Source organism: Gnatocerus cornutus, chromosome 1 (genome assembly GCF_029298725.1).
Source record: "Gnatocerus cornutus isolate USDA-ARS CGAHR chromosome 1, icGnaCorn1.1, whole genome shotgun sequence".
Taxonomy (NCBI): Eukaryota; Metazoa; Arthropoda; class Insecta; order Coleoptera; family Tenebrionidae; genus Gnatocerus; species Gnatocerus cornutus.
Window position 1 is genome coordinate 11955563 of NC_142233.1, and position 21304 is coordinate 11976866.

Genomic DNA, 21304 nt, shown 5'->3' on the forward strand with positions numbered 1-21304 from the left:
TCGACAAATTTCACCAAGTAAGACTTTTATTTCAGTCTAAAGCGAACCAAAGGATAGATGTCATTTGTGACACAAATTGTTGACAGATGGGTGTAAACGTAGTTCCTAATTTTGACGTAATAAAATTGGATAAAACAGCATTTTTTTTTCAAATTTTGAAGACAATTTGCATTGAATCTAAAACGACAACTGAGATATTTTTAACACATTTATATTGAAAAAAAATTAATTTAGAGGTTGATATCACAAACCCTCACAATTAACTAAAAATTACATTTTTAAGGCGTCGCGACGCCAAAATCATTAGTGATAAAAAACAAATCTTTGCGTCAGCTTCTAGAGCTTTGTCAACTATGAGCGTATGCAAATTTTCAAAATTTTATTTTTTAACATTAAAGACGATTTTGGCGGACCCTGTATAGCAAAAAAAATATGTAGCTACCAATAACAATCCGCGAAATTCTATTCTCAGGCGTCTTTAATTAACGCAAACTGCCTTTTCTTCTCAAAACTTCCGGAACTTTTTCCCGATTTGATCTTTTCTCTTCATAAATTTGCCCCGCTTTTGTTTCGTCTACGTTTTATTTCCGAGACTCTTCGTTAAGCGATTACGGAAATTTAGAAACCTCACCAGTTCCTTGTACAAACTTAACGCTAAGGAAGTTGCGTATAAAGTTAGATATTCTTTGACAAATCTCTTTTCTATGAGATATAAAAAACATCTGTCGCTGCGCCACTACGACAAACTGAATAATAATGAAACGCTCGAAAAGAAGTAAAGACCATGTTTTTGAAACTTTAACTTTTTATGAGTCTACTTAGTTCTGAAGTCTGAAATGTGGTGGTCAAGATGATTTTCCCAGTATATTTTTAATACTTTCGATTTTAGGTACAGTGGCGCCGACATTCGATTCACTTGTTACACCGAACGTTTGAAAGCATAGAATTAAACGAGGCGTTTCGCAAAATACACTCTGATAAAACCATATGAAATTCATGACAGTGTGAAATATATACAAGAAAAATTCCAGAATCGTGTCTGTCTGGAATAGAAACTAGTACCACCCTCACCCCCGCGCGGATCTAAACTGCCATGCATCAGCTTTACATAATTTAATGTCCGAGCCGGTAAAATGATTGTCCATTTTCGTAAAATACTGAGTTGCTTCACTCTTTATTATACGAAAAATTCACTAGTGGTCGTAAGACCACGTCAATTTCTAGGGCGTTCCCGTCATTTAGGGGAAGTGCCTTCTATTTATTTGATTTTCCCAGTCTATTTATTCGGATACATCGGAGAAAGAATATGTCTGGCATTACATTAAACGACTTTACTTTGTTTTATGCGTCACGGATGCATGGGTACATATTTTTATGGCTTCTTTGCACTGGCAGTCATTTGCTCCCCTAATTCCAACCGATTTGTGTTTGGCTATGAATATAAATTTTCACCCAGGCGTGCCCTCACGAAATTGATTCTTCTCGATCTTTGAAAAATATCTACGCACTACCGTGTTAATTTGTCGTGGCCTAAAAAAGTGACGGGGGATTTTTCACAGGGCGAAGAGAATCTCACGGCTTGGTCTGTTTCTTTAAGGGAGAAGTGAGAATAAAATCGTCGCTGCATTTGATAGATAATGTCAGATAATAAAATGAAAATACAATTGTTTTAGGTTTTAAGATTTTTGGACTAATACGTATGTTTAAATTCCAAACAAAAACCTAAACCTTTTCTTGGTTTTGAATTTTAGTTTATCAGACTTTAGATTTTGGGGCTGGTTTTAATTAGCTACCTGATCAAATTGTATAAATTTAGAGATTTTTTCATAATTTTGATTTCAGTTTTATGACAAAATTTTGGATCCTTAGGGCCCGATTTCATGTTGTCTTGCGGCATTGCAAATCAGAGTTGCGCCTTAGCAACCCCAATCAAACTGATGCTAGCTTAGCAACTGCGTCAACGCAATTTTGCGCCACTGACTTGAAATCGGGCCCTTAATATGTAATTCTTCTGGGATTTTTGAAGGCCATAGACTTCAGAAATTGAGAAATTGAGAACTCAAAGTTTGCTTTAAGAACCAAGATGAAAATTTGAAATTATTTTTATACACTGTAATTCTCACTTTTGACGTCCCAGTTTTGAAATTCTTCTGTGTACATAGTAAACATAATATTTACGATTGGAGTGTTGTAAAAATTTAGGCAAAATTACAATATGTAAACTTTGAAAATTTTTGTAAACTTTTTTAGACCACATAAAACTAATTTTAATTTTTGTTCTTTACCTTTTTGTAGCAAATAGAATTATCAGCAACATAAAATAGCAGTCAATGAAATGATCTTGAAGTTTTCCACATACTAGGATTTCTAAATGTCATAATCATATACAGGGTGTCCCAGAACTCGCGCCCCATAGAGCAAGGGAAGGTGCCGACAGCAATACAGATGGTAAATTTCAAAATAAAAATTGACTAAGTTTAATAGTATTCAAGAACTGATAAAAAGTAACAACCAATCCCGAAAGCTTATTCGAGAAGTGGAGTAAAAGGCCAACCCAATTTCCTAGGCAACGAGAGTCTAATGTTCATCTGACCAATGGATGATAGTATGTGTCCATAGTTACCAATTTTCAAATTCTGTTCAGCTTCAGGATTGGCTACAGTTTTTTTGTCTTATTTCGATTATTTTTTGAGTTAAAAAATTATGGTTTCGAAATTTTGGTTAAGGATTGTTGCCTCCATAAGCCCTTTTTCTATGGGGCGCGAGTTCTGGGACACCCTGTATAATAGTGCCCACTTTTTAATTATTCGCAATGAGCAAAAAAGCGAAAACAGCATATTTAAAAAAAAATTTTTTTAATCGTTTTTGGTTTTAAATGCTGCAGGTCTTAATAAAGTCATCTCAAGGAAAAACCTCAAAAAATGTAAAAATCTGACTATAAAAATAACAAATTTACACTATGTTAAAAAAATGTTTTTTGGATTTTTAACGTAAAACGTAAAGATTTTAATAATTTATTGATTTTTTAACATTCTTGTTTTATTTTATAACAATCATTTTTAATTTTCCAAAGCGAGAAAGAAATGACTATTATTTTTCTTGGGAACAACTCGCACAAATTAAATAAAAAAAGTCAAATTAAAATATTAACAAAGAAAAACCAGATAAATCGCGACCTGATAATTATAAGGTTCGAAGTGATTTTTGTGGGAATTTAAATTATGTGTTCGCGATTTTTTTAACCATTTTCTATTACGTATAAAAATGTAGTAAATTGATTCTTTAACAAATCAAAATGATAGAAATAGATAGATAGATAGATCTTGTAATTTTTTTTAATAAATGTTTAATAAATTAAAGAGATATCACTGATAACGTAAACACTGATCAATTTAATGTTAGCTAGAACCTTATAGTTCTCAGGTCACAAAATATGACTTGTAAATTTTTGTTACACAGTGTAATTTACAAAATTTTAGCAGATATTATTTGTTTTTTGATTATATAATGTTTACAGATTTTTAGATACTCAGTTTTAGAGTTTTTGGACACTATTTTGTTGTAGTTTCTGATATTCTTAGCGTGTTAAATTTCAAATATTTGAATGAACCTATCTATAAATCTGAGGTTTGTCTAAGGTTTATGAAAGTTTTGAAAAGTCAAGTTATTCTTCCACATTTTCTAGTGTTTTGAGTTCTAGATTTGCAAATTTTATCCTTTTTATATTTTATACAGCAGAAATCTGCACGAAATCACTAAAATTCTTAGAGAAATATCCTTATTTCGATGTGAAACGACGATTTCTCGCTGATTTTCGCTGTTTTCTGGCTTGAATTCGCAAAGCAGAGCTCGAAATCTACAAAACCACTAATTTTTATCAAGATTCAACGGCTGAATTGCGAGAAAACAGCAGAAATCTGCACGAAATCATCAGAATTCTTAGAGAAATCCGCTTATTTCGATGTAAAACGACGATTTCTCGCTGATTTTCGCCGTTTTCTGGCTTGAATTCGCAAAGAGCTCGAAATCTACAAAACCACTAATTTTTATCAAGACTCAACGGCTGAATTGCGAGAAAACAGCAGAAATCTGCACGAAATCATCAAAATTCTTTGAGAAATCCGCTTATTTCGATGCAACACGACGATTTCTCGCTGATTTTCGCTGTTTTTTAGGTTTTTAGGTTCAGAAAGCCAGTACCATGACGTTGGAACTTCAAAATAGTAGGATTTCTAAGGTGTGAAAAATTAGAAACGAAGGAGTCTGTTTTTTAGAAATCCTAAAACTAAATCCAAAATCTTAAGGTTTTTGCAATTTCAGGTTTAGGCTTCGAGACTAATAATTGAAAAAAAATCTTTTAAAATGTAAGAGAAAAACAAAACAGACCAGAAAAATTTTTGTTTTTACTATTTAGTAGCTTGAGCCTCCGAAAACTCGAAATTCAAAAATTTTTGAGAAAGCTACTACTAAACTGCAAATTTAAACAATTTTACAAACTGAGAATTAGAAAAATTGCAAAATGTGAGACCAACTAAAGTTTTATTTGCAAAGTCTCATATTTGCATATGTACGGGTAGGTTAATTGTTTCGCCGAAAAACTTAATGAATATAATGATGAATTTCATGTTTGCAATGTTGATTTTAATTAAACAACGTTTTTGCTGACATGACCTGAATATTGTACGTTAAAACTAAAAATTAAAAATTAAAATTTTGACCCAAATTTTTAATTGATCACACCGTAATTTAATTGATCACACCGTAATTTAATAGCACACATTGTAAACTGAACAGACCAATAAATATTCTTTATTATTTTCCATTTAGCTTCGCCCCTGTAAATATTTTAATGTGAAACAGTTAATTACTTTTTACGTTTGTTCCTATTTGTTTTATCGATCAGGGTAATTGTTATACAATATCCTAACTTGACGCTAATTTATAATACATTTTAAAAAATCAATATCTACGATTATTTACTTTGTAATGAAACATGATGAAAAAGTTTTTCGTTCATCCTTAGGGTACAAACATGCTTTCTTTCAAAGTTAAATAATTTTACCACTGCTTTTCTTGTCGACCGAATTACATAGGATTTTGCTGTTCTAAAATACATCAAAGGACCTTTGTCCAGGCCTAATTTATTTATTCTTTTATGCATGTTTTTTTATAAATAAGCACTCTTCATAAAGTCTCTCGTTAAGGGAAGTTGGTTAAATGTATGCATCATGCAGTTATTGAATTTTGTGAGGCGGAATATGAAATGCGGGATAAGTTACCCGGATTTACTCGGAAGTACACTAATGTTCAAAAATCTTGTGAAACTATGATAAATATTAAAAGTATTGTTTTTGCTATGCATTATCAAATCTGTAGGATTATATTTAATCTGGGATTATATTGTTTAATCCATAATAAAGCTTGTAGTTTTCATAGTTTTGAAGGTTTTGATTTTTTTTTAATTGTATTAAAGGACAAAGTTATGTACAAAACGATGCTATTAAAAATTTGTATTCTTGGCAACAATTTTCAAAATTTTTACTGCAAGGTTTGTCATTTTTTAAACAACAGAACAAAGTCATTGAAAAAAACGTAGGATTATTAAAAAAACATTTTTTTGAGAATGCAAAACTATTAAAAATTTGACTCCAAGGTCTGTCATTTTTGGAATTTTGAAGCTATAGGTAAGTATAAAATTGGAAGAGCTTGACTTGTTTTTTAATTGTGCTAAAAGACATAATTAGGATAAAAACAACCTTAGAAATTTTTATTCTTGAACGGATGTAAAAATTTACAAAATTTTGAATCTAACACTTATAATTTTTGTAATCTGGAAGTTATTAGTATGAAATTGGAAGAGGTTGCTCTGTTTTTCAATTGTGCTAAAGAACAAAACTATAGATGAAAAAACACAAGATGTAGAGAATTTATTCCCAAGAGGATGTAACAATTTTCAAAATTTTGATTTAAAGATCTGACATTTTTGTAATTTTAATGATATGTTATAGGCATGTAACAACAGGAAAATTGCTACTCTTGGCTTGTATTTTAATTCTGCTTAAAAACAAATAAATAATTAAAAAGAACATGTTTTTGAAATTTTATTCTTGAAACTATGAAAATTTTGATTAAAATTACGACTAATTTTAAGAATTTTTGTTTTTGGAAAAGTTGCTAGCCTTACATTGTTTTTCAATTATGTCAAAGAACAAAGTCATTAACGAAAAATTACAAATTTAAGAAATTATTGTTTTTGGTAGATTGAAATTTGTTTTTAATTTTTTTTAACGTCTGTGTTTTTCATAGTTTTGAAGCTACACTTATAAATTTTGGAAGTTGAATCGTCTTTTATTATTAATTACGAGAAAAGACAAAATTATAGATAAAAAACGTCAAAGTTTAATATTGTTTTTTCTTAGAAGGAAATTTTTTAAAAATTTTTATTTAAAGTCCTGTCATTTGCGTATTTTTGAAGCTGTAACTTTGAAATTTGAATAGATTGCTACTTTTCAGTCGTTTTGTAATTATAGCAAAGAGCAAAATGAGAGACAAATTTGATAAAACTTTTATTCTGAGGATGCCAAAATTTTCAGAATTTTGAATTTATATTCATATTTTCGTAATTTTAATATAAAAGGATAACGCACCGTGTGAAGAATAAAATTTGAGGAAATTACTTATTCACAATGCTAAACTACAAAATTTTAGTTCAAAAATTTTTCAAAAAATGTCATTTTTCTACTGTTTACGTTAGAGACATAATATTTGAAGATGTTGTAATGCTAATTTTTTATAAACTGTTTTACTGTACACAATTATAAAGCAAAAATGACAAATTCTACAAATTTTTATTTTAAAGAAAATTTTGAAACGTTTTGATTAAAATGAGTAAAATTGATACGGTACAACAATAAAATTTTGAGATATTACTACTTTTAACATGAGTAAGAGCATTGTCAATGTACAAGATTCTAGAGGAAAAACACATTTTTTTCAAAAATTTTTATTAAAGAAGGAACCAAAAATGTTTAAAATTGGATTTTAAACCAAGTTATTTTTGTAATGTTTACTCTAGAGGCATAATATTAAGAAATGTTTTTATGCTGAAGTTTCTAATGAACTGTTTTAAGGTACATAATTATAAATAAAAATAAACAAATCTTACAATTTTTTATTTCAAGAAGAATTCAAAAAAATTTCGAAATTGTTTTAAATCTTGCCATTTTCCTAGCGTTCACCTTAGAGGTATAATATTCGAGAATGTTGTTATACTGAAGTTCCTATTGCACTGTTTTAAACTACAAAATTATTGAGCAAACAAGACAAATTTGACACACTTGTATTTTGAAGACAACATTTATTTTGCAACGTTTTTATTAAAAAGTGTAATGCTGGTACTTTTAACGGTTCAACAATAACATTTTAGAAAATTACTATTTTTAACTTGTTGCAACGATGTAGAAGTACGATATTATAGAGCAAAACATAAGTTTTTACTTTTTTTTTAAAAGACTCAAAAAAATTTAAAATTGAGTTTTAATCTAAATTTAAAATTTTATTTGATTTTCTTAGGAACTGGGCTAAAGTACAAAACTCCACGTAGAGCAAATTTTGCCAAATTTGTATTTAGAATCTTACTGTGTCAGACTTGAGTATATTGATGAATTGTATGTTAATCCCCCGCTCTTGTGACCTTCCGATTCCTGAATGAATTCGACTGGAGGCACTTAATAAACTGGGTCAAACGTACCCTAATTACCCAACCAGCGTAATCTCCACTACATGAAAATTATAATCGCACCCTCCAGTGCCCGAGCAACCTGTTCCAGCCGGGATCAATGGCAGTGTTACGAATTGATAAAGAATTTGAGGCATTCGCCGGTAAACATCGAAAATACTTCAGGATTGTATTCAGGTGGGTCCGGGCGCACATCGCACGACATCCACCAGACGAGGGTGCTCGCTGGTGGGGAGTTTTCGCGCGCACGCTTTGAACGTTTTCAACTAGACGCGAGTCAGTAGCACGCGAGATCTGACTTGCTCCGGAACGACTCCGGTGTTTTCAGTCCGGACCCGCCCACTTTTAGTGACATATCCTCCGCTCTACATGTGTACGGAGTTTACGACGAGATTTGCATAAATTCCGTGTTCCTGGATTGTTATTTACATATCTGACAATGTTCCGGCGCACGTCAACCGGATTTTAATTGCGGATAAGTTTCCCGGAGCGCTCCAGAGACGTTCGCTCCGGAACACGATAAACTCGCTGAAACTTGAGTGATTAATCTCGGCGATTGATGGTGTACTGTGTGCTTGTTTTTCGTTGAGTTTTCTTAAAGGAGAGTTCAGTCTGTGCTTGGATGAGTGCTTCTTGAAGTGTCGATAACACGTCAACATGGTTGCGGTTTTGCAAAAATTCTTGATCATCCTTGTTGTGGGGATTTTGCCGAGGGTGACAGCACAAGGTAAGAGCTCCTGTGTTTGACACGGGATATTCCACCTCTTCTTGAAATATTGACATTCAACTTTGCCAAACTACCGGAAGAAAGGACCAATTACAATCACTTCGATAAGAATTTTTCTTACACATCCCCTAAAAAAATCACGAAATAAATTAGTGTCGGCCGTCCGAATTTTACCTACTTCTCTGATAGCCTTTGTCATAAGGATTCAGTTATTTATGATCATAATTCCTAAGTAATAGTTATCAGTTGAATTATTTATCAAGTTTCGAAAGTTTGAAGGACCAAAACTGTCTTTTTAAATTTGTCACGCGTCTGTTCTGAAACATCAATTTTACAGATGGATCTTGTTACAGAGTTGACATAACAAATTCACATCGACACTTTTTGCGTGACAGAACTAAATATTCTATCAAGGGTAGGTTCCGAATACAACCCCTATCTTGTGGCACGAATAAAGTTCAACGGCTAATTTAAGGAATAATTTATGTGACCGTTGACCGCATATTTCTCGAATATTAAAAAGAGATCGTAAATAACAAATGGAAGAATTCCACTTTGACAATTTTACGCATCTAATCAGCTTCCACCACTCGTCAAATTTCAGCTGCATGGAATTTAATGAGCCTTATTGGACGAGTGGTGGAATTAGCGCCGTTAAAATTAACTAGGAAATTCCATTCTTCGAAACATAGAAGCATGCAGCAATTAGATTACCTGCAATTCTTGCCAAACTCAAAACGAACGAAGCCTTCATTAATTTTTACACCTCTAAAATCCTGACTACTTTAAAGCAGCTATTAATTCATAATCACCTATAAAAAGAAAATTTAAATCACGACGTTCAAGACAGCTTCATTAATTTTTCACCCCCATGTCATTGGGGAAAAAATTCTGGTCATCCATCTATTGGTTTATTAAGCGAATCAATTTTACTTATCGACCGATTTCTCCGTTTTATAAACAAGAATCTGATCAAAAATAAAGTCTTTGAATTCAACGTAGTTTCCTAGTTTGATGAAGGATTGACAGCTGTTCAATATATTATCAATCCGATCGGCGACTACACGCGGGATGAATGAAAATGAGGAAAAGAAGAAAGAGTTGCTGGAAAATTGGAGATGCTTGGGATAATTAAGTTTGGAAAAAAATTGTACTGAGGATGACCATCGAAGTTTATTGATTTTAGAGTCGGAGCTTGTTTTTGCAAGGTCAGGTCCGGATTTAGAGATGTTTGGAAAGTAGTGTATTCTAAAACGAGCTTTTATTTTGATTTTTTTTTCAAAAACTATGGGGACGCGTTGGTACATAACCTTCATTCTTAAGGGATTTTGGTGACTTTTCATTCTGACTATAAAAAGCGTGCTGGAATGAGCTATTTTTAAACGATTTTTAGTGACTTGTCATTACAGCACGATTTTTGGTGTCAGACTGAGAAGTCACTAAACTGTACTAAATTCATCACGAGGTTTCTAGTTATGATATTTGACGAATTATTACAAAAATTACAAAACATTTTTTGAATTACTGCTGTCGTTATTTAAAGTTTAGTGAGCGCCGAGGCATGTCGAGAGTATTTTGCATGTAACTTCCATACCGTTAGTTAAATCAAAAAAATTGATCAAAAAGAAAAGATTTTCCATGAAATTCTGCGTAAGACGTCATCATTTAAGTAATTTGTATTCCAACAGTATGCCAACAGTTTATCGCATTTAACGGTAAAACCGTTAATCAATTCGAAGAAATCAAGAGAACTAAAAAGATTCTTACTAAACTTGTGTTTAAGGCGTTATTTTTATTATCATCCTAGTTTTGATAAAATTTGAGCGTCGCTGTTCAAAGTTTCGTGTGCGCCTTACTTTTCTTCTGACAGAAATTCTCGATGCATTCCAAGAGCTTTTCGCATTTAATTTCTAAAGGGTCCATCAAATCAAAAATATCAAGAGAAGCAAAAATTTTTTTTATAAAATTCTGCATTGTTCTTCGTCTTAGCCATTGTCCAGGTCTCGTGGGCGCTTTACTTTTCTTCCGATGGAAATTCTGGAGGCATGGCTAGAGCTTTTCGCACTTAACTTCTAAAGCGTCAGTCAAATAAAAAAAATCAAAAGAAGCCTAAAGATTTTTCATAAAATTTTGCATAAGATGCTATTCTAGCGATTATTCTAGTTTTAATAAAATTTGAGCAATGGTTCTTCAAAATTTAGTGGACGCTTGACTTTTCTTCTGACACAAATTCTCGAGGCATGCCGAGAGTTTTTCGAATTTAACTGTCAAACAGTCAGTCGAATCAAAAAATCTAAAGAATAAAAAATATTCTTTATGAAATTTTGCATAAAACGTCATCTTAAGCATCCTAGTTTTGGCAAAATTTGAGCATTTATTATTTCAAGTTTCGTCGACACTTTTCTTCCGACAAATTCTCGAGGCATGCCGACAGTTTATTATTTAACAGTCAAACCATCAGTTAAATCGAAAAAATCAAGAGAATTAAAAAGATTCTCCATGAAATTCTGAACAAGACTTTGTTTTTACCGTCACAATATCGTAGAAATTTCTTGGTTTACTTTGGCTTCTAAATTCCAAACAGTCATAGGTAATAATGTATTTGAGAGCCAATCTAGATTCAAGATTTTGCAACACTTATGTGCAAACTTGCAGGCGCTTATGATGTGCCTTCAAGTAAATTCCTTGTCGCAGTTGGCTTTGGTAAAAGTACACCGTTTGTGACAGTGTAAAATTTAAATTTCCCGCCAACACCTGAGAACTGTCAACCATTTGTCTAATTTATCAGCGTCTATTCCGGTCTATTTGCTTCTTTTTTTTGAGCGTTTTGCATTTTGATTTTATTTATTGCTGTTTTTATTTATCTAATTATTTATTCAACATGTTTATTTATTTATTTATAACTTGATTGTCTTCTAAAGTCCGCAGTTTGACCCTCGCCCACCTAAAATAAGACCTCAATAATTTCACAAAAGTGTCACACTAATTTGATTACAAAGTCACTTCAATGGGACTCCTCACTTCCGTTTCTCTCTATCGAGCGCCAGTTTTAGGAAATCTAAATGTTAGGGACTCCTAACCTCACTTATGCCAGTTTCCAGGTTTCCCAACGTTTGATTGGCTTGGCACGGCGTCTTGATTAGTTATTCTACTCTTAATGTAAAACAAAGAAGAAACAAAAATGTTGTTAAATTTTGAACAAAGTGTCACTACATCTGTCAAAGTACACTTTTAAAAAGGAAAATAGCTGAAAGTGTTCAAACGCCTCCTTAGTCCAGGATTTTACTTGAACGAACGATAGTTGGTCAAACTCTAGAATCAGATAAAAAACTTGTGCGATTCGGTCATTTCGAATAGTTGCTTTTATTTTGCTAGTTGGCATCACTGAATAAATGTCAATTGTGTCAATTCGTGTGCGGCTGTAGAGGCCAATGACTTTCGAAAATAATAAAGGTAAACTGATTAAGTAAAATTACAGAAGCACGACATTCTGACATTTGAATTTAAATTAATGTTCAATTGCTCCATTTAAATGCAGTGCTACCAACCTATTTCCCGACCGAACAAATTTCAAATTTAAACCAGAGGTTAAAACAAATAACTGTAATTTTTAGCAGTTTTCGAATTTTGTGAAATGGGCAACTGGGCCGTAATACCCGCGGGTACCTTAACAATAATGAGAGTTCTGGGCGAATAAGTAAAATTTCTGCACTGCAGTGGGTCTGCGCACCTGTCAGGTGTAGAATATTAAAAAAATGAATCCGATTACCGTCAAAAAAATGTAAATTAAAATTTGATTTATGTCCCGTTCCGTGATAGCAAAGCTCCTTATCGTCAGCAGCAATAAAAAACCTTCCATCTTTTCAAATTTGAGATTTTTTTACAAAAAAATGAGAATTGTAGAGTTTTTCATTTTAAGAACGAGCCAAAAACTCAAAATTTTATATTCATTCTGAAAGTCTGGTCAATTTTGACACTAAAGCAATGAAATTTCTTCAATCTATTACTCTAGAAGCGTTTATTAAATACGCCAAGTTACAAAATTTTAGATCAATTATTCAAAATTTTAAAATATTTTATTTGTAGTACGGCACATTTATAACTCAAAATTTTGTATTAATCTCTGTAATTTCGTTAGTTTTAAGAACACAGCAATCAAATTTGGCGGATTTGTTACTTTAGAAGCTTTTATTATATGCACTAAATTTTAGAATTTTTTGTCAAAAATTTAGAATTCTAGAATTTTGCACTTGGCGAACGAACTCAAAACTCAAATTTTTTTATGAAAATCTATAAGTCCATTGATTTTAGCGGTACAACAATAAAATTTGGTGAACTTATTGCTCTAAAAGAGTTTGTTGGGTTTTTTAAATTTGAGATTTTTTACAAAAAATGAGAATTGTAGAATTTTTCATTTGTAGGACGAGCTAAAAACTCAAAATTTTATATTAATTTTGAAAGTTTGGTTAATTTTGACGCTAAAGCATTGAAATTTCTTCGATTTACCACTCTAGAAGCGTTTATTAAATAAGCCAAGTTACAAAATTTTAGATCAATTATTCAAAATTTTAAAATATTTTATTTGTACGGCCAACTCATAACTCAAATTTTTCTATTAACCTGTAATTTCGTTAGTTTTAAGAGCCGAACAACCGAATTTGGCGGATTTGTTACTTTAGAAGCTTCTATTAGGTGCATTAAATTTCAGAATTCTATGATAAAAATTTCGAATTCTAGAGTTTTTCATTTGTTGGACGAGCTAAAAACTCAAAATTTTATATTAATTTTGAAAGTCGAGTCAATTTGGCACTAAAGCATTGAAATTCAAAGCGGTTTTCGAATTTTGTGAAGTGGGGTGTATGGCCAACCGGGCCGTAATACCCGCGGGTACCTTAATAATAATGAGAGTTGTGGGCGAATAAGTAAAATTTCTGCACTGCAGTGGGTCTGCACACCTGTCAGGTGTAGAATATTAAAAAAATGAATCCGATTACCGTCAAAAAAATGTAAATTAAAATTTGATTTATGTCCCGTTCCGTGATAGCAAAGCTCCTTATCGTCAGCAGCAATAAAAACCTTACATCTTGTTTCAGAAAATAAATGTTTGTAGTTATGGTCCTTTGTTCCAGTCACAACATCATAGCATTATTTACTGTCCTCTCGTCTGAATTTACGACATCTTTTTAAGAAAGTTGATTGTCGAAACAGCGGACGTACTTAACCCGTATATTTACATTTGAGATAAAATGAAGCTAGATCTTCAAAAACAATATTTATTCGAACGTATTTGCTAAGCTCTGCGCTTAAAGTATCTGTCGTTTAATTTTAAAATATACCCAAGAAAATAATTATTATTCGAAAGAGCGCTACGTCCGTACTTCCGCTCCGTCTGTGCCTTTATGCGATTCTGCGAGAAAGAAAACGGCTTCTCTGTCGGTGAATAAATCAAAGCTTTTCATTAGAAGACATAAATATGAAAAGCTATAAATAAATTTGACATTGCGTGTCGATCTTGATGTGAAGAAAGAATTCGGCCTATAAACGATGAAAACTAACCTTAACGACGGAGGGGTCTTCTATCGATTCATTGGAACTTTTGCCAAGTTTGCGAGGTTTTTAATTAACTTGTGATTGACAACTAAATAAGCATAAATTGCCTCTGGAAATATAAAATGCGGGTTTGAAACAAAAATAATTAAACTGCGAGATTCTTTTTGCATTTTAATGCGGCTGCTATCAACGAAAGTGACGGTTTGCATTTTCCATCTAAAAACGGCTTGTTCGAGCTGGCTCTGTTTGTGAAAATACACGGAATCGCATACACTTCCTTCCCGTTTCAGTCGTCTTTATCGGCCTTGTCGTTAATGATGTATGAGGTTGGGCATTTTTCAAAGGAGCAGAATGTAAAGAGTTTTCTTCGAGCTTTAGTAAATCATATGGCTTTTTGAACAGAAAGATATAGATTAAAATCTTTTCAAAGGTATGGGGATTCTGCTGTATTAGCCATTGCCCATTTTGAGGCAATAGGGAGTTCCGAGCCCACTTCAGGACGCTCGGATGGATTTCACTTTCATCGCGCTTTACGCAAATTTTCAATATTATTATTATTATCAGGCTTCGAAAAGAAATTTTGTTTGAAAAGTTTAATTCATGTCTGTGTTAATACCATCGTCGTTTCTTTAAAATAAAGCAAATAAATTAGAGGAATTTACTACATTGCATTTTGGCAGAATTTTTGAACTAATATTTAAAATTTTTGAGGATAAACTCAAATTTTTCTGTTTTTTGGTTTTAACACTGACGCCATCAATTTTATTTAGCTTGGGTGAAAAGTTTATTAAACATGCCGAATTACAAAGTTTTAGAACAATAATTATTTTTTTTTGAAAATTTTAGTTGTAGGACAAACTCAAAACTCGAATTTTTCTGTTAAATACTGTAACTGGCAGAGTTTTACGAAATGAGCCACCAAATTTAGTAAATTTGCTACTTCAGTCGAAATTACAGAATTGTAGAACAATAATCGAAAATTTTTAAATATTTTATTTGCAGGACGAACTCATAATTCAAATTGTTTTGTTAATTACTGTAACTTCCATAGTTTTACCAGAAGAGCAACCAAATTTGGTGGATGTGTTACTTTAGTGCCATTTATTAAGTGTACTAAATTGCAGATTTTTAGAAAAAGATTACAAATTTTAGATTTTTGCATGATGGGCTGAAACTATTTTTTTTCATTAAACTCTCTAGCTTCGTCAGTTTTAACAACAGAGTAACCAAATTTAGTGGATTTGTAAGTTTAAGCTTTTATTAGGTGCACTAAATTTTAGATTTTTTTGACAAAAATTGAGAATTTTAGAATTTTGCACTTGGTGAACGAGCTCAAAACTTAAAATTTTCTATGAAAATCTATAAGTTTATCAATTTTAACGGTACAACAATTAAATTTAGTGAACTTATTGCTTTAAAAAGGTTTATTGATTTTTTTTAATTTTATTTTTTTTCATAAAAAATGAGAATTGTAGAATTTTTCATTTGAGCTAAAAACTTAAAATTTCATATTAATTTTGAAAGTCTGGTCAATTTTGACACTAAAGCAATGAAATTTCCTCAATTTATTACTCTAGACGCGTTTATGAAATAAGCCAAGTTACAATATTTTAGATCAATTATTCAAAATTTTAAAATATTTAATTTTTACGGTCGACTCAACTCAAAATTTTCTATTAATCTCTGTAATTTCGTTAGTTTTATGAACAGAGCAACCAAATTTGGTGGATTTGTTACTTTAGAAGCTTTTATTATATGCACTAAATTTTAGAATTTTTTGACAAGAATTTAGAATTCTAGAATGTTGCACTTGGCGAACGAGTTCGAAACTCAAAATTTTTTATGAATATCTAAAGTTCAATGATTTTAGCGGTACAACAATAAAATTTGTTGAATTTATTGCTCTAAAAGAGTTTGTTGGGTTTTTTAAATTTGAGATTTTTCAACAAAAAATGAGAATTGTAGAATTTTTTATTTGTAGGACGAACTAAAAACTCAAAATTTTATATTAATTTTGAAAGCCTGGTCACTTTTGACACTAAAGCAAAAAAACTTCTTCAATTTATTACTCTAGAAGCGTTTATTAAATAAGCCAAGTTACAAAATTTTAGATCAATTATTCAAAATTTTTAAATATATTATTTGTACGGCCAACTCATAACTCAAAGTTTTCTATTAATCTCTGTAATTTTGTTAGTTTTAAGAACAGAGCAACCAAATTTGGCGGATTTGTTACTTTAGAAGCTTCTATTAGGTGCATTAAATTTCATAATTCTTTGATAAGAATTTTGAATTCTAGAGTTTTTCATTTAGAGAACAAGCTCAAAGCTCAACATTTTTTACCAAACTTGTAAGTAAGTCATTGGTTTTAATGGTCAAACAACAAAATTTGGTACAATTATTATTATTGCCCTTGAAGTGTTTATTTATCTAACTTTTGAAAAAAAATAGAATTACATATTGTGATTTCTTTTTCATTTGTGGGACGATCAAAAACTTAAAATATTATATTCAACTCTGAAAGTCTGTTGATTTTGATAATAAATTAATCAAATTTGTTGAATTTATTATTTCAGATGCGTGGAATAAATGTTCCAAATTACAAAATTTTAGAACAAAAAATTAAAATTTAGAACATTTGATTTGTCGTATGGGCTCAAAATCCTTTTGTTTTTAATTTCTATAAATTCGCTAGCTGAATCAGAAAAATTTGGCGAAATTATTCGTTAAGAACTCTGCTTTAAAAGTGTCTAAATTCTGAATTTTAGAACAAAGTGTAACAATTTTAGCATTTTTTCATTTGTAGGACGAACTCAAAATTCAAAATTTTCTATTGAATCTTATAAGTTATAAGTTTGTTAGTTTTGTGCTAAAACAGTGAAGTTTATTAGTTTCTATCTCATAGTATACAATTTAGAAATTTTAGAACAAAAATTTATATTTTAGAAGTTTTTGTATGCGTTACTCAAATTCGAACATTTTTTATTAAATTCTATAAGTTTGCCAGCTTTATTGCTAAATCAGTGAAATTCAGCAAATTTATTCCTTCAAGACTCTTTATCAACAAAGTTTAAATTAGGAACTTTAGAACAAAATTTTAAAACAAGTTCATAATAATTAAAAATTACCAAACTCAAATACAACCAGACAAATCCAGGAAATTCACAACTGTCTATATAAAAATCTGTTTCCAGATTTTTTTTAAAACGCTGTATTGGTACCCCTTATTTATCAATCAAACCTGCCACACAAAAAATCGTATGGTCACCACGCTAATTAGAAAGAAAAAACTGCACAAAACCCCAAATCGATAAAAATATAAATAAAATTGCGCAGCCTAAAACAGTTTTCCTCTCTAGTTCACCGCTGCAACTGAAAAATCAGAACTCCCCATTCAGTCCATTCGTATTCAACAAAATTTCGTCTTTTTGTACCACCGAAATCGATAGGGCTAACAAAAACACTGAAAATGCAGAGAAAGCAAATGAACTGATAAAAATTACGAGTTAACATTTGCATTTTAAAACAATGTAAACACTCCGATAACCTATGTAAAAAAATCCTAAACAAATTTTTCTCGCGGTGATACACTTATCTCTCATCTCAAAGGAACGAGAACATCAAAGGTCTAAAATTTAATTTACTTTCTTTCACCTTTTTGTTTCTAATTTGTTGAATTTCTCCGAAATGACACCGAAGAAAGGGAATTTTCCCACGCGTTGCGATCCGATTACAGGCTTTGCTCATTCTGCAGGGACAAAACTACAAAGTTGTGTTATTAAAATTGTTCGATTAATATAGCGGTTGACATTCTATTTAACGTTTAATTAAAATTTGTTTGATATACATAAATCTGTTATGTTAAACAACTTTGAAAATTAATTATTTTAGATGAAAATCTAATTGGAGTGTTTGCATTAATATATGAACATTTTACTTACACCTGATAAATAAACCGATTTCCACACAAATCCGTTCGCTGTAAATTGAGAATTTGCAATAAACAATTATCCATTCATATTCCGGTGCATTTTAATCGGATTCACCGAAGAAGTGTGGCTCCAAGCTGTAATGCAATCTGAACTACATTTGTAGTGTCGATAAAACGAAAAACAGGAGACGCGAATATCGATTTTGGGCTTTTTGCTAATAATAAACGAAATTCCCGGATCAGTGTTGCAAGACGTATTTAAAAATATTGAAAGAATTTGTAAATGAAAGCGGATTTTCATTATAAAGTTTTGCGGGATTCCGTTTATAAAAACCAGAGAAAATTCAATTTAAAAGCAGATCAGGAACGGGCTGGTAATTAGAAAATACTTTTATAAAATCAAGGGATAATTCGAACACCTATTTATTGCCCATCTCTTGGTGCTAATTTTAGATTTTAGTCTGAGAATATTTCACCTCCTAAGTGGTAGAGAAATCAAATTGTAAAACTTTAATCGGCTGATATTACGTATGTGAAAAATTCCACTAAATTTGGTTCTTCTACTGTGAAAAATGTGAAAATTTTTAGTTTTTGCCGCGTTTTAGTTTTAATTTTCTAAATTTCTAAATTCTTGTTCTAAAATTAGATAATTTATTACGCATAACAAACGCTTCTAAAGTAATAAATCCACAAAATTTGATTGATTTAGTGTTTAAACCGACGGCCCTGAAGAGCTTAATAACAGAACATTTCGAGTTTTGAGCTCCTACAAATTCTAGAATTTTAAATTCTTAGCAAAAAATCAGAAATTTAAAGCTTCTAATGAAAGCTTCCGAATTTGGTTGGCGTGTTCTTAAAAGTAAAGAAATTACAAAGTTTAATAGAAAATTTTGAATTTTACGGTCGTCTAGGAAATATATTTTTTAAATTTTCATTTTTTGTTAAAAATTGCTCTAATTTAGGACATTTATTAAACTTTTCTAAGGCTATAGGTTTACCGAATTCTGTTCTTCTACCGTTAAAACCGATGAGCTTACAGAGTTTGATAGAAAATTTTGAGTTTTAAATTTGCTCTTTGTATGAAAAATTTTAGAGTTTTATATTCTTGTCATAAAATTCTAAAATTTAATACACCTACAAGAGCTTTTAAAGTAAGACTTTTACCAAATTCAGCTGTCGTGGTGTTAAAATTGAGGAAATTACAGAGTTTAATAGAAAATTTTGAGTTTTGAGCTCATCATGCATGTAAAATTCTAAAATTTTTAATTTTTGTTTTAAAATTGTGTAAATTAGTGCGCTTAATAAACGCTACTAAGGTAACAAATCCACGAAATTTTGTTGTTTACTTGTAAAACTGTGCTAGTTACAGTATTTAACAGAAAAACTCGAGCTTTAGGTTCGTACTACAAATAAAAAAAGCTTAAATTTTTACATTTTGTTTAAAAAGTCTAAATTAAACTACTTTTGATAACTGGTCTTGAAACAAAGAATCTGTCAAACTTTATTGCTTTATCCTCAAAACCAACGGACTTAAAGAACTTAAAAATTAATTAATTTAAAATTTTTGGATTTTGAGCTCGTATAGAAAATTCTGAGATTCTGCTAATTTTGTTTTAAAATTTTGAATTTAAAAACACTTGATGATGAGTCCTTAAAGAATAAATTCCCCAAATTTCACAGATTTTTCTTAAAAACTGATCAATTTACAGAAATTTAAGAGTTGAAAGTTTTAGATTTTAAGCCTCGTTTACAGTAATTTGTTTATAAACAATTTGCATTTTTCACTTATTATTGCAAAATTTGTACATTAAATGCTTTACATGAAAACCTTTAAAATAATAAATTCAGCGAAGTTCTTTGCATTAGCATCAAAACTACCGGACCTATATAGAATTTATAAAAAAAAATGTTGGAAAATTTGAACTTTTGGTTTTATAAGTCTGAAATTCAATACTACGGATGAAGACTTCTTAGGTTATAATTTTACGAAATTTTATTAAGTTAGGGTAAAAACTAGCCTACTTATAGAATTTATCAGAACATTTTGGATTTTGAGCTCGTTCTATCAATGAAAATTTAAATTTTTTTCTTAGTTTAAAATTTTGAAATTATAACTTTTTGATTAAGTGTCTTAAGGAATAAATCTGGCAAATTTTATTAATTTGGGGTTAAAAACAGTCAACTTGTAAAATGTAATAGAAAATTTTGGATTTTGAGCTCGTTTCACAAATGAAACAATCTAAAATTTTTCCTGTTTGGTCCAAAATTCTAGAATTAATTAATAAATAAATTAAAATAAATAAATTAAATAAATTTAGATAAGCTGCTTTACAGAAATAAGTTTGCCAGATTTTATTGATTTAGGGTGAAAACTAGCTAAAATTCATAAACTTTTGGTATGAATTAAAAAAATGTAATTTATAAGTTGAGGGATTCAAAGTTTTTAATTTTTGTTGTGAAATTTTGAAATTGAATACTCTGGATAAAGGGTCATAAGGCAACAAATCCACCAGATTTTGTTAATGCAGCGTAAAAACTAGCCGACTTATAGAATATAAATAATAAAAGAATTTTGAGCTCGTTCTACAAATAACAAATATTTAATATTTTAATTTTTGGTTTAAAATTCTGAAATTAAAACCTCTTGATAAAGTGTCTTGAAGAAAGAAATTTGCCAAGTTTTATTGACTTGGCGTTAAAATTATCTAATAGGATTTAATTGAAAATTTTGGATTTTGAGCTAGTCCTACAAATGAAACTTTGATTTTTTTGATAGAATTTTTTTTGTTTTGTTTTAAATTTCTAAAATTAAGTACTCCAAATAATGTGTCTTAATTAAATTGATTCGCTAAATGTCAATGATTTAGGGTTAAAAGTAGCAAACTTATAAAAAAAACGCAAATGTAATATGAATTCCGTCTTTAAAAAATTATAAAGTTTTCATTTTTTGTTCTAAGATTGATATGAAATTAAATACTCTGAAAAAAACCAAAGAGTAACTAAACAACCAAATTTCATCTCTACCGTCAAAACTAGTGGACCTATAAAATTTATTAGAAAATCCTAAAAATAAAATTATTAAAATTTTTAAAAATCTTATTTTTTTCAAATTTCTTATAAATGTAAATTTTTTGTAATTTTTGACATATTTGACCTCATTTAGCTCTTTTGTAGTTTCAAAACTGAAAGCAGCGGGAAGAAGAACAATAAAAAAAAATTATACAAGTTTCGCTCGCTTCGCTCGCTTCTTTATTACCAATAACTAACAAAATTATTAAAGACGACCTTACAGTCAGACAAAGCCAGAAAATAAATTTAAAACAATATAAATTCGTACGTCAAGTTCAGTCTTCTCTCT

The 21304-nt window shown here is 30.5% G+C and overlaps 1 protein-coding gene across 3 annotated transcripts in view; it reads left to right on the forward strand.

Moving 5' to 3' along the window:
• The first annotated feature begins 7998 nt into the window (after window positions 1–7998).
• Window positions 7999–21304, forward strand: part of side-VI (sidestep VI transmembrane protein) — a 481913-nt gene continuing 468607 nt past the window's right edge. For all 3 annotated transcript variants that reach the window (XM_088044224.1, XM_088044994.1, XM_088045766.1), the window contains exon 1: window positions 7999–8465. In XM_088044224.1, coding sequence (XP_087900350.1) covers window positions 8396–8465 — 70 coding nt within the window. In that variant the 5' untranslated portion in view covers window positions 7999–8395. The remainder of the gene's footprint in view (window positions 8466–21304) is intronic.